A 12,516-nucleotide genomic window follows, 5' to 3' on the forward strand; every position below is an offset into this window, starting at 1 on the left:
TGTCCTTCATATTATTTTAATATTTAATGAAAATGAAAATCTCAAATATATTAGTTTTTCTGCATAAAAATCATATAGAATAAAAATTAACATTAAAAAGTACTTTAACATAAAACACGTTATTCTTTAATAAAAAATATAAAATGACATGGTATGTAAATGAATGAAAAGTGACACAGTAAGAAACAAACACTTTGTTTATTGAGAAGACTAAAATATGAGCACATGAAAATACAACCTCATGATTTATTTTAATGATGCCATGTCTTCTCCCAAGATTTAATGCTTACCAATGACCAAGTGGATTGGATCAAACCTCTAAACACTAGTTGGTTGTGGGTTTGCACCTGATCAATGGGCTGGCTGGCTATGTGGAGTTTTCCAGATTTTCTTTATTTGCCTAACATTTAAATAGAAGCCAGTTTCCCAAAGATCCCCTTGAGACAGATTAGTCAAATATTATGCTGCCTGAAACCATTTCATTTACTCTTGCTTAAAGCAAGCAAAAGTAAATAAAAATGCATTCACAATTGTAGATATATTGTAAATGATTTAATTTGTTACTCTAAAATATATTATCTCTATAATAGATAATGACAATATACAGAATGTCCCATAAGTCTGGTATCATAGTAGTTATGTTGGTTTCTTTATAATTTTCCAAGTGAAACATGGTGCTGAGTAAGAAGAAATGAATTTAAGATGATTTGAAATTGATAATGAGGAGTCTATCAATGTGAAGTTGAAAAGTTTAACAGGCTCTATCCAGACTTCCCACCAATAGTCTTGGTGTTGCTCGTATGCGAAATGGCATATGAGAAGATGAGGAAGATTGCGATTGTGGAAGTGACGAGGAATGCGATAGCATCGATCCTAATTGCGCTCCTCCGGGTTCTTTACTCGATAAACCTTGCACAGTTCGAAAAAGCGAGGGTAAAAAGCATGAAGCTTTCCAGCAACTTCATGCTGACTGAGGGTATTCATTATGAAAATAACTTGAATTATTTTTTCTTACTCAGTGCCATGCTTCACTGTAAAAGAATAAACAAATCAAGATGATGTACTAGCCACTGTAGTAACTTAGTTAAATTACTTAATTTACCTTTAAAAATTCCATTGTCAAATATATTGAAGACAAAATCAAATGATAAATATATTATTAAAGTACATTTAAGAAATCAAAAGATATTTAATTTTATTTATGTTGGTGACAAGTTTGATGATTTGTAAATTCTAAAGCTATGTAAGATTTTCTTGATGTTTTCTTATATTAATTTAATTCGATAATCTAGATTAATGTTTGAAGATTTATCATTTAAATTCGTATTAAAAGATAATTTGAGAAAACAATAACAATTCGAAACAATAAACTTGACGAAAACGTTGTTAAATAAGTTGTTAGCAATTTGTGGGTATTGTTTTCAGTCTTTCATGAGTTAGTTGAACTGATTTAATTATATTAGGAAAGTTTCTTGAGTAATTGAGAGATGATGATGAAATTTTACGAAGGTAAATTTTATTTTTTCTTCATCGTCACTTACTGCGTAAACGTAAAAATATCGTTGGAGGAAATAATGTTTGATAATTCAGAACAGATTAGAATAAATGATTTCAAAGTATTAAATAATTCCGAAATTAATTTTTGGGCATTCGGCAAACATTTTCGAATAAAGGAGAGAAAAATAGACAACACGCGGAATGATGTTATAGTCCAGATTCACGATCGAAATACGACTGTAACGAAGACGCTATCTGAAACTGATTTGCTTCCATACAGTGGACACTTGATTGGAGTTCCAAATTCAAAAGTATTTGGCAAGTTAATGGGAAACAAGTTCAAAGGAATCATCGTCGCTTCTGATACAGTATATAAAATAAAGCCGGATTCGGATGGTGTTCATACCATCGTTTCCAAATATCAGAATAGCATCAAAAAGAATAGATTTTTGCGATCGAATAAAGATCGAAGACAAGTAAATTTACCAAAAACATCTTTCACCAAAGTATGTTCCTTAGAATTGGTGTCCACGGTGACCTTTTATCAAGAATTTCATCAGAACATGGCGGATATCGGAGAACTATTTGAGTGGTTGATTATGGAATCAGAACAAAGATTTAAAGATTTTGATTTGATGTTCGACTTAAGAAAAGTCACTATTTTTAAAGATAAAAGTTCGAAATTTTATCCCTTTAAAGAAGAAATAGGAATTACTCCACAAGTGGCATTGAAAGAGGCATCAAAATACAAAAATAATTACTGTTGGGTGCATTTTATATTCGGTGTTCCTTTCAAAGGAAAGCGTACGGGAAGTTCTTATTTCGGAATTCATCCGGATCAAGGAATATGTGTGAATTCTGAAAGGCAAAAATTATCGAGGAATGTCGGTGTAACGTCAACATGGCTCGGGTCTTATAGATTGGTACACAATGATCTCATATTTCATTTTGTGCGCGAATTATTGCGAGGATTTGGGGTTCCTTATAATTATGATCACGATGATGAATGTAGTTATAAACCTGTCAAGAAAATACACCCAATATTACCCCTTTCAAATATAAAATATAAAGGAAATGAATTCCATATGTTTCCTGAATTCGATACAAGGAGTTTTACACAGAAGAGGTAAATTATTATATCGTATTTAGAGCCTACATGCCGGATTGATTTTGAATTATTTTAATATAAGTTAAAAGAACAGGTAATTGGTGTCTTTATGACCAAGATGATGGAACTCGTATGTGGAAATGGCATACGAGAAGATGAGGAAGATTGCGATTGTGGAAGTGACGAGGAATGCGATAGCATCGATCCTAATTGCGCTCCTCCGGGTTCTTTACTCGATAAACCTTGCACAGTTCGAAAAAGCGAGGGTAAAAACTGTAGTGCTAGAGACAATTATTGTTGTACCGAAGATGGACAAATTGTTCCAGCATCCGAGAAAAGTATTTGCGGATTTACAAATAATGAATGCCAAAAAGTGAGAGTTTGTAGTGGTGAATCTGCAGATTGCGGTCCGTTAATTTCCGAACCTCGCGGTTTTCCTTGCGCTTATAACACACGTGCGTGTAGGGATGGGAATTGTCTCAATACGCCCTGTGTTGAAAATCGATTACAGGTAAGTTGCAAAGGTAAAGGTGGTTTATCAGGGACGCCCAGAAGAGGAACAAAAGGAACAAATCACCCCGTATAAGGCCTCTAATTCCTCGTTAAACGAAAGAAACCTCTATACAACATTTCTTTCGTTTACTTCCTTTAATATCAATATAATTAATTTGTTGTACGACGCCGATATGTATTTTTCCCAGGCCCTATTACCTTCTGGGCAGCCCTTTACTATATCATACCGTCACTTGTCTTTTTTGTTTTAATTTATACGCATCTCCATAAACTGTTGCGTTGAGGACAATGAACTGTTCATGGGCGATCTGCCAACGGGATGCCGGGAGGATTTTCAATGGGAAAATGACACTCCCTAATTAGGTGTTAGATAAGTGAAGAAAACCCGGGAAACTTCACGTGGTCAGCCCGTTGATCAAGCGCAAACCTTCTATCAACTACCAGTTTTCAGTAGTTTTGTCCACTCGAGCAATGGTGGGTCCGTCATTATTTCTAAATATATGAAAATAAATATTTAATATAAAATCTTGCTTAAAATATTATATTTTGTAATAAGCCAGAATGAAAAATATGTGAATACATTAACTCCTCGATTTAATGAGTTTTTTTAACTCCGCCTAATAGGCACTAAGAGGGCCTCTTTTAGCAAGCTCATTATGGGTTCGGCAAGGTCCATAATGGGGCGGCCGGGTGGTGAAGAATGGAGCCGACATATCTGGTCGGACCACCCCGAAAAACTCCTAGGGATTTTTTGACCCATTCATATTCGATCCCCAGTCCCCCCCAGATGTAGACTGCTATCTTGACCGCTCGTCGATTTATTGAGTTTAAATAGAGCGAAACGTTCATTGAAACTCATTCGATTCTAGGGAAAATAATTCAAAATCTAAAACTTATTACAATATAAAACAACTTTTTAAATATAAAAATTTGCATAAAAGCACACATGATAACATGATAATAAATTTAATAAATTATATATAATAATAAATCAAATATAATAAATTTGTTTTTTTATACACTTCGTGCCTATAGGGCAAAAATACCCATTTTCCATACCTATTGTGGATATGGTCATACATATCCGAGATAAACCATCAGAGAAAAGTTCCTGAAGTAGCTCGTCCAGATTTGATCCTAGGTTCTCCAGAGCGTTAGTGTCAAGCCTTAACTTCGATTTAGCATCAGCATTTGTTCGCCTTTGGAATGGGTATTGAATCGACTTTGTCGCTAATTTGAATTCATTCAAACAATAATTATATATAAATGATGGCATCTAGATACAAGTTTGAGTTTGAAAGTCGCTTGATTTATTGATACAATGTCGTTTTGCAATGCAGAATTGTAAATTTAGTAATTCAGAGGTAGTGAAGACGTTACGTTTGTACAAGCCACTTTATTCAGTGTAATTTACAGTACATATTTATCACTATTCATACATTTTACTATCCGTGTGAACATTACAGCGGGTTAATGATCATCGATGACTGTCCCGTGCTTGTGCTTCGTCACATACTGAGTGAAGTACACGTTCGAGAATAGGCGTATATACCATTATTCTTGTGACGTCATAGAAGGGCTCTCTAATATTTATGGAGACGATCTATTCGAAAGTATTCGCTGGCGCTTTAAGAGGATGAACTATTTAAAAGCACGCTATTTTGAGATTTAATTGTACGTATAATTATTGGTCAATTCTGTAATTCAAATACTGTTTTTAAGTATTATTCACATCGAATTTTTTTCTAAAGCATAATCCATTAACATTATAGCTTTTTCAATTTACATATCTACATATATAAAAACGAATGAATGTCTGTCTGTTGTCTGTTTGTCCTTCATGCATTACCACACCATTTATCCGATTGCCATGAAACTGCGGGAAGTTGTTTAATACACTCCCGCGAAGGTTTCTGGCATATGTGAAGACCACCATTTCCCCCCTTCCAAAAATATCTTTATATATGGATTAAGGCTTTTATGTCCAACAGATGGCGCTAACTCCGACGACCTAAGTTTGCTTTTCTGTGAGAATGGACTAAAGCAGATCATTTTCTATCTATCTATATAAATAAAATATAACGTTTGTTTGTTCCTACCGATTCCTTTGAAATTTTGACACAACGTTGCATTCGAATACGCACGTGTTTTTATATAATATACATGTCGAAATTCCTCCCACTGGGGGGGGAGATGGACAGGATTAAGGCTTACCGTGAAGAACTCGGCTTTTATTATACTATTTTACATGCGGTTTTTTGCGTTTTTAATTGCGTTTTAATAGGTTACGTCAACAGAATATACACTAAAAAGGGATTTTTCGATATTCCCTTGCGGGGGAGAGGGACAGGATTAAGGCTTACCGTGAAGAACTCGGCTTTTATTATACTATTTTACATGCGGTTTTTTGCGTTTTTAATTGCGTTTTAATAGGTTACGTCAACAGAATATACACTAAAAAGGGATTTTTCGATATTCCCTTGCGGGGGAGAGGGACAGGATTAAGGGTTACTGTGAAGAACTCGACTTTTATTATACTATTTTAGATGCGTGTTTGATTGCGTTTTAATAGGGTACGTCAAGAGAATGTACACTAAGAAGGGATTTTTTGAAATTTCCCCCACGGGGGAAGTGTTATACATTTATAATAGATACATTTTGAGCCACAACAACGCGTGGCCGGGTCTGCTAGTACCCTATACAAACCTTGTTTTGTCTTCCCTGTAAATAGTGCCCTGTTAAAGAACTATAAATTAAAATAAATTTGGAGTGTATTGTACATAGGAGACGAATAATATATATTTTATATATAACTTAGGATTGCTTATGTGAGAAAAAAGAATACGCTTGCCATTTATGCTGTATTAACGAAAGCAGTCCAACTGCTTCTTGTAAACCCATTCATCTCATCCCTGGTGTTTCTATAAAACCAAGAAAAGAAATTAAAAGACGTTGGTATGAACCGTGCCTTTCCTATAAAGGAGTATGCAATGAGTAAGTTCTCGAATATCTAAAATTGTTGTTATAAAGATACATTTTACGTGTTTATAATTTGCTTAATTCTTTTCTAGTTTTGCGGAATGCGAGATGATTTCATGGTCAAGCTATTTTTATTCAAAATCAGACTTTCAGTTTGTTTTAGTTCTGGTTTTTCTGATTTTAACGACGTGTAGCATAATCTTGGCTATTTTATATATAAAAATTTATAGAAAATACTTAATTAGACAATTTCGCAAAGAATGTAAGAATAGCGAAATTGTTTTTAACGAAAGATTATATGTAAATGAGGAATTCAAAGACATTTTCTTCCGTTTGATAACATTGTTTCCTACGATCTCTCCTCAGATAATACTACAACTGATAAGAGAATTAGAGATGGAATATTATGTAGCAATTGCATTGATTTTTAATTCTGTGCCTATCAGAAGTGAATTTATACATAAAATTGATATTCCCGAGATAATTAAATACTCGATGGTCTTCGATTATACTCAATATCGGTCGGGAAAGAAATCTCTTTATCTTCTTAATAAAGCGTTTAGTGTCCGGCTGATTGGAGGACTCAAACATAAAGTTCCTCAGCGTCATCAAAAGAAAAAAGGTTCTCGACAAAAAGACTAACGAAGATAAGTCCTTTGTTGATATTCTTCCGTTTAAATTCGAAGGAAAGAAAAGAATTACAGATAATGAAAATATCCCCGAAACAACAAATGAAACAATGAAATAAAGTTGAAGATAATTTCAAAAATCTATTATATCCTTAACAATTTTCATATTTAGAATATATTATTCAAAATTCGTAAATTCAAAACTAATAAAATATATATTTATAAATTTAATTTAATATAGAGCAACAATAAAGTTTTCCTGTCTTTGTGAATTGACAATACAAATGTTATATAAGATATAATTTAAAGCTCGAGTCCCAGAAAAGTCCTTTTAATGTCACGGGCATTAAAAGAAACTGCTTTTGAAGCCCATTATGTGTATTGTAGGACATAAAAACGTGCGAAGAGAAACGGAGTACGGCATTTATGAGTTAAATAATGAAAAATTTTGAGACATCCTATCCGAACACGAATCTGATCCTTCAAAGCGACACGTCGTATATTAATTAATTAATTTTCTCTGATAATGGACTAAATATATTGAATCTTTACACATTTTGCTTTATATCTTCATCATTAATTTACTTCGTAACGAATATTTTTATGATCAAACACTTTTCAAAGCAAAAAAAAAGATACCGTCCATGGAAAGAAAGGATTTCTACTGAATATTTCTGAGGCACACTTGTTTTGTCAGAATAGTGCACCATCTTACGTCATTTTGACGTCGTTCTTATGAATTTTTTAATGAGAAAGCGCAAAATAACATCAAACTGACTTAATAATATACACCAGAGCGCCTAAATATACAAGCGAACATGTTCGATTCAAAATCTTACCTCTCAGCCATAGAAAAGTATTATTATTTAGTCGATATCTATATTCAATTTCTGCGGGAAAATTTAATTACAGTGAATGAATCTCCACTTGGAATTATAAACGAACATTTTTTTTTTTTTTTACTTTTGAAAGACAAGATAATCTATAATTTTTGATTCTCATCTTTAAGTTAGCTTTGTTTTCATTTAAAATTTTTCTTCTGTATACTTTTCGGAAAATGATTCAAATAGTAAGTCTGGCGGATGACGGTGAAGATCAGTTGTCTAGACCTTAATTAATCTTCCATCTCTTCAAAGTGGCAGATTTTGTTCACTTTCTTTAGAGCTTAATAACCGTGTTTTTTGTCTACATTTTCTGAAATTTTGCGGAGAGGTTTGTATATTAGGTGGATTTATGCTATTAAATTTTGGTAGTTAAAGGTTGAGGAGGTGAGTAGATAGGTGGGGATCCTGTGTCGTGTCTCGAGTAAGGTCAATTTTAATGAAGATTTTACTCGTTATTAGCATTTACAATTTTTTAACAAAACTCATCACTACCCTAAAAATTAAAGTTTAATTTTTAGGGTAGGGATGATTAATATTATAAAAATTTTTAAATAATATATTATAACAGATGTCACCACACGCAGTTTAAATGTTGCCGGATAAGTTAAGCAACTCGTTGCTGGATTTAAAAAAAAATAGTTTGTATATACTGTATACATAACGTGACCATTTATTTTTTGACTCAAAACGGGACATTGGTTTATTTAGGTTAATTGACAGGTAGTCAATAAAAAAAAAAAAAACACTTTTTAAAAGTTATTTATTCAGAAACAGTCAGTTAGCTTAAAAGTTACGAATTAAAAAATATATATACCCGAAACGTTTAGTTATACAGTAGTGAACCGAAAATCGGAATCAATTGGGGACTGGGGTTGTTCAGATTAGGGATTTGTTCCCATTACGGTTTATGTACGAAAAAATATATTAACCTGTCCGATGTTCAAATTTTTCTCCGTTGCGTGTCGCTTCGTGTTGAATTTTCGTCGATTTTAAGCCTAACGAAAATTTTTATAATAATAATCGAGGCTATCGTATCGTTAAAAATTATTTCTGCATTTTGTGCAAACAAAATAAATATATTGAAGAATATAAAAACATGAAAATTATACTTTAGAAGTAAATTTAGTATCAAAAACGTTCGATTCAGCACGACACAGTCCGACTGAAAATCGTGCCAATTACCGGCGATTCTGATTACCGGGGTGCCGATTTACGAGTCTCTACTGTATTTATATTTATCAGAGGAACAAATTTGCTTTAATATAGCTGATGATTTTAAGTAAGAATGAAACTCTTGGCACGTTTTTTTTTATATTCACCTTAATTATCAACATCGCCTTTAGAACTGAAATTTGTAACTGGGTCTTCTCAGATGGCCACAATTTGTTCATCATAGGAAATACTCTTTGTACTGGAGCATTTGTAGCAGGCAAACATAAAATATATTCAATTAAAATAGAAAAGTTTTCATGCTGAAGATTGTTGGCTTGAAAGTGTTTGAATAATTCCACCCAACGAGTTTCCGTGGAAACATTTAGATTATTCCATTCGGTTACTTTATCCGATGTAATGTAGTTACAAAATAACGAAACTTCGTCAAAAACTTCTGCATCTTTATTACAGTCAATATATTCCTTTTCAATTAATACATCCAGAGATTTTTGAACGTCTTCCCATGCGGGGACCTTTTTTAAATCTGCCCAATAAAATATCTCCATTTCTTTGGTAAGAAAGCAAGTCCACTGCTCCAGATATTCACGGCTTGTTTGATAAAATTCTGTAGCCGCTTTTTCCACAAACTCTTTATCTATGTCAGTAATATTATCACTCCAATAACCACCACCTTATAAGTTGTCGAGGGAATTTTTAATTATGAAAACTAACGTTTTCGATCTATTCCATAGATCATCCTCAGGTTTAAACTGGAATAGATCGAAAACGTTAGTTTTCTTAATTAAAAATTCCCTCGACAACTTATAAGGTGGTGGTTATTGGAGTACATATTTTTGCTGAGTACGTTTTGCTGAGTAACATTATCTTTCGATTTCACTATTAATTGACGGACCATAAATGGAAGAAACTGATTGGTCTGTTACTGAGTCAAATTGTCTTTTAGTTGATTGATTTCTTTTGCAGCTTCAATTGCCGATACAGTCTGACCTTCCAGTTTCAATACAGCTTGATGAAAACTTGCTGACAGAGCGTGTAAAAAATAAAGCCACAATTCGGATGTGGGATCTTCGAAAAAGTTTTTTAGTAACAGGGGACATTTTTCAATACTCAAAAAGTAGTTTTTTAATGGCTGATACATTTTTAAAACCCTTTCCAAGGCAGGCATAAGAGCAAGCCATCTAGTTTTGCTATAGCCGAGCATTTGTTGATATTCCGTTTCAGTTTCGGCGCAAAACTTCTTTAGACCTTCAACTCGAATCGTGTAAATATAAAAAAATGAATATCCAATATCTATCAACGGCTTTTTCAGTGATGTTTGCAATTTCGTTAGCACATTGTTAGTTCCTCGCCTAGCCGCACCTCCGAAATTGACGTTGGCATTGTCTCCGCAAAATGCCACGACTTTTGCTGTCAAATTATTATCTGTCAACACTTGGTTTAAATAATCGACAATGATGTCAGAAGTCTCACCTGGTTGGTCTTGGAGATCTAAAATTTTTACTTGCACACCTACGTAAGGTTGAAAAAAGCGCACTAGAATAGGGTATATTTTCTTGTTACCGTGGTTTGAAGCGTCGTTTAGTATTGTAATACAATTGGACTTATCAAGATCATCTTTTGATTCTTTCATTGCTGTAGGCGTCAAAACATTTACTACAATAGCTTCTGATATCGTACGCGCGCATGTAAATTTGAGATCAAAACATGATTGAATTAATTTCGACGCACAATCATTAGAGCGAAAACTGTGGTTTTCTTGTATCGTGTGATAAGCCCAGACGCCTTCTGCCGCGGCGATATCCAAATCCTTTAAAGTTGGTGCGTCCGATTTCTTGAAAAAGATTAACATCGAAGAACTCGAAGCGGCGGTACGATCGGCATTTTTATGTTTTTCAGACTTTAAATGCTGTTCAATATCACTGGCACCACCATGGAAAACGCTAAATTCTATACGACACTTTTCACATCTGACATCTGAGGGAGTATTTATTTGCTTGATAAACGGATATTTTGCTTGTAAGTTAACATTGAACGTACACTTACGTTTCGGCATTTTAACTTATGATTCCAAAACAAAAGAAGTTTAAGTTATTTACTAGGTACACGAGCATCAAACAACAACAAAACAAATATCGAGAAGTGGGCGAACGAAAAATCTGCCAAACAATTAGTCAACAAAGCGCGAGCGATGACGTCTTCGCCACTCTCGGCTATCGTCGCGTCAACCGACGACGCGGTTTGCTCTCGCACACCGATCGCGTCCGGCCACCGGCGCGACGGCCGTCCGGCCGGCTCGACTACTCAAATTTTCGCGCGGTTTCAGAAAACGGGACAATTTTGTGTCCCAGAGTTCATTTCGGGGACACCGGGACTCGTAACTCTAAAACGGGACAGTCCCGTTCAAAACGGGACGTCTGGTCACGTTATGTATACATCATCAAAGTGAAGCCTTATATAAATAACGGTGCAAGTACAACCTTATTTGTGTTGCTTGAAGTATTTGCTATCAAAATTTAAATGAATACTTTTTAAAGTAACGTGATTATACAACGTATTTGTATTTTTATATGTGTTACCGGCAAAACCCGATTTTACGCCAAACTAGTTTTGCCTAGGCCAAACTAGTTTGGCGTAAGCGTGTCAGGGCAAACTAGTTTAGAATTATTATTCAAGTCTATTAATGGTTAAATATATTAATGATTAATTTAAGTTTATCATAAAACACAAATAAGTTCAATAAGTTTTTAATTTTACTTTGATTTTAAAAGTTATTTTTATTATTTCGTTTGAATTTTTGAAAATATTTTCGAAAGTTAATTACCTTTAAAAGTGCATGGCTTAATAAAAGAAAAAAAAATACAAATTGATAAGTACTGATTAGCTGATTTTTATTTTACAGTTTTGTACAAGTGTTGTGTCACTTCTAATCAATACTGTTTTTGGTTAATGTTACTCTAGGTATCGAAGATGGCGGCTCGTCTCCGATTCCAGCAATCAGAAGACAGGGAACAGTATGGACGCACGTTCTAACCTAACCTAACCTATTCGAATAATTTGGTTGCTAATAATTATGGTAATTTATTAGAACAGGTTAGGTTAGGTTAGAACGCGCGTCCCCACTGTTCCCTGTCTTCTGATTGCTGGAATCGGAGACGAGCCGCCACCAGGGGCGGACTGGCCTTAAAATTTTTGTGTGGAAAAAATTATTACCGGTCCAGCCCATAAATTAAAAAAAATGTCTTTTTTTCTATTTATATTTAAATATATTCAAAATACAACATTGACAAAAATTGCAATAAGCACAAGTCTAGAACATTAATTTTTTATTTAGAAGTTTGCTTTGTTGAGCAATAATATTAATGACATCATCAGAATATATTTCATTTAAAATATCCTTCTCCGCTGACATTAACACGAAAGCTTCTAGATTTTCTTGCGAGATACTTGATCTTAATGAATTTTAACGTAGGAAAGCTCCGTTCACAAGACACTTGTGTTACAGACATATATAGTAAATACTGTATTTGTATGCTTGACCAAGTATAGAATAAGCGCCACTTAACATGTTATATCTGAATATTATATTATAACAACAAATAGGGCACTTTTTGCAAGCTTTGCAGTAAGAAAAAATCGAATCTTTATCGTTTTCTACTTGATCATGAGTAGAATGCTTATTTTCGTTTAATTTTATGGAAGTTTCACTGACATTTTCCTCTAAATATTCTATGAC

General features: G+C 33.7%; 1 protein-coding gene across 2 annotated transcripts; it reads left to right on the forward strand.

Annotated features, from left to right (window-relative positions):
- Window positions 1-2,127: 2,127 nt before the first annotated feature.
- On the forward strand, window positions 2,128-6,833 carry LOC136979923 (uncharacterized). 2 transcript variants are annotated; one of them, XM_067275969.1, is made up of 4 exons: window positions 2,128-2,623; window positions 2,700-3,116; window positions 5,937-6,112; window positions 6,190-6,833. In XM_067275969.1, exons 2-4 carry the CDS (start codon window positions 2,715-2,717, stop codon window positions 6,737-6,739), a joined length of 1,128 nt encoding a protein of 375 aa, XP_067132070.1. In that variant the 5' UTR covers window positions 2,128-2,623; window positions 2,700-2,714; the 3' UTR covers window positions 6,740-6,833. The 2 variants fall into 2 exon arrangements, with proteins under 2 accessions (XP_067132070.1, XP_067132071.1); XM_067275970.1 differs by having other exon boundaries at window positions 2,724-3,116.
- Window positions 6,834-12,516: the final 5,683 nt, after the last annotated feature.

The sequence above is a fragment of the Centruroides vittatus genome, unplaced genomic scaffold (genome assembly GCF_030686945.1).
Source record: "Centruroides vittatus isolate TY-2023 unplaced genomic scaffold, ASM3068694v2 contig_651, whole genome shotgun sequence".
NCBI classification, from domain to species: Eukaryota; Metazoa; Arthropoda; class Arachnida; order Scorpiones; family Buthidae; genus Centruroides; species Centruroides vittatus.

What these genes read in the sequence shown, in the direction of transcription:
- LOC136979923 (XM_067275969.1), top strand. Translation starts at nt 2,715, where the DNA reads ATGACCAAGATGATGGAACTCGTATGTGGAAATGGCATACGAGAAGAT. An exon ending in GTGTTGAAAATCGATTACAG is followed by an intron (nt 3,117 to 5,936) that starts GTAAGTTGCAAA and finishes TATATAACTTAG; the next exon opens with GATTGCTTATGTGAGAAAAA. An exon ending in TATAAAGGAGTATGCAATGA is followed by an intron (nt 6,113 to 6,189) that starts GTAAGTTCTCGA and finishes ATTCTTTTCTAG; the next exon opens with TTTTGCGGAATGCGAGATGA.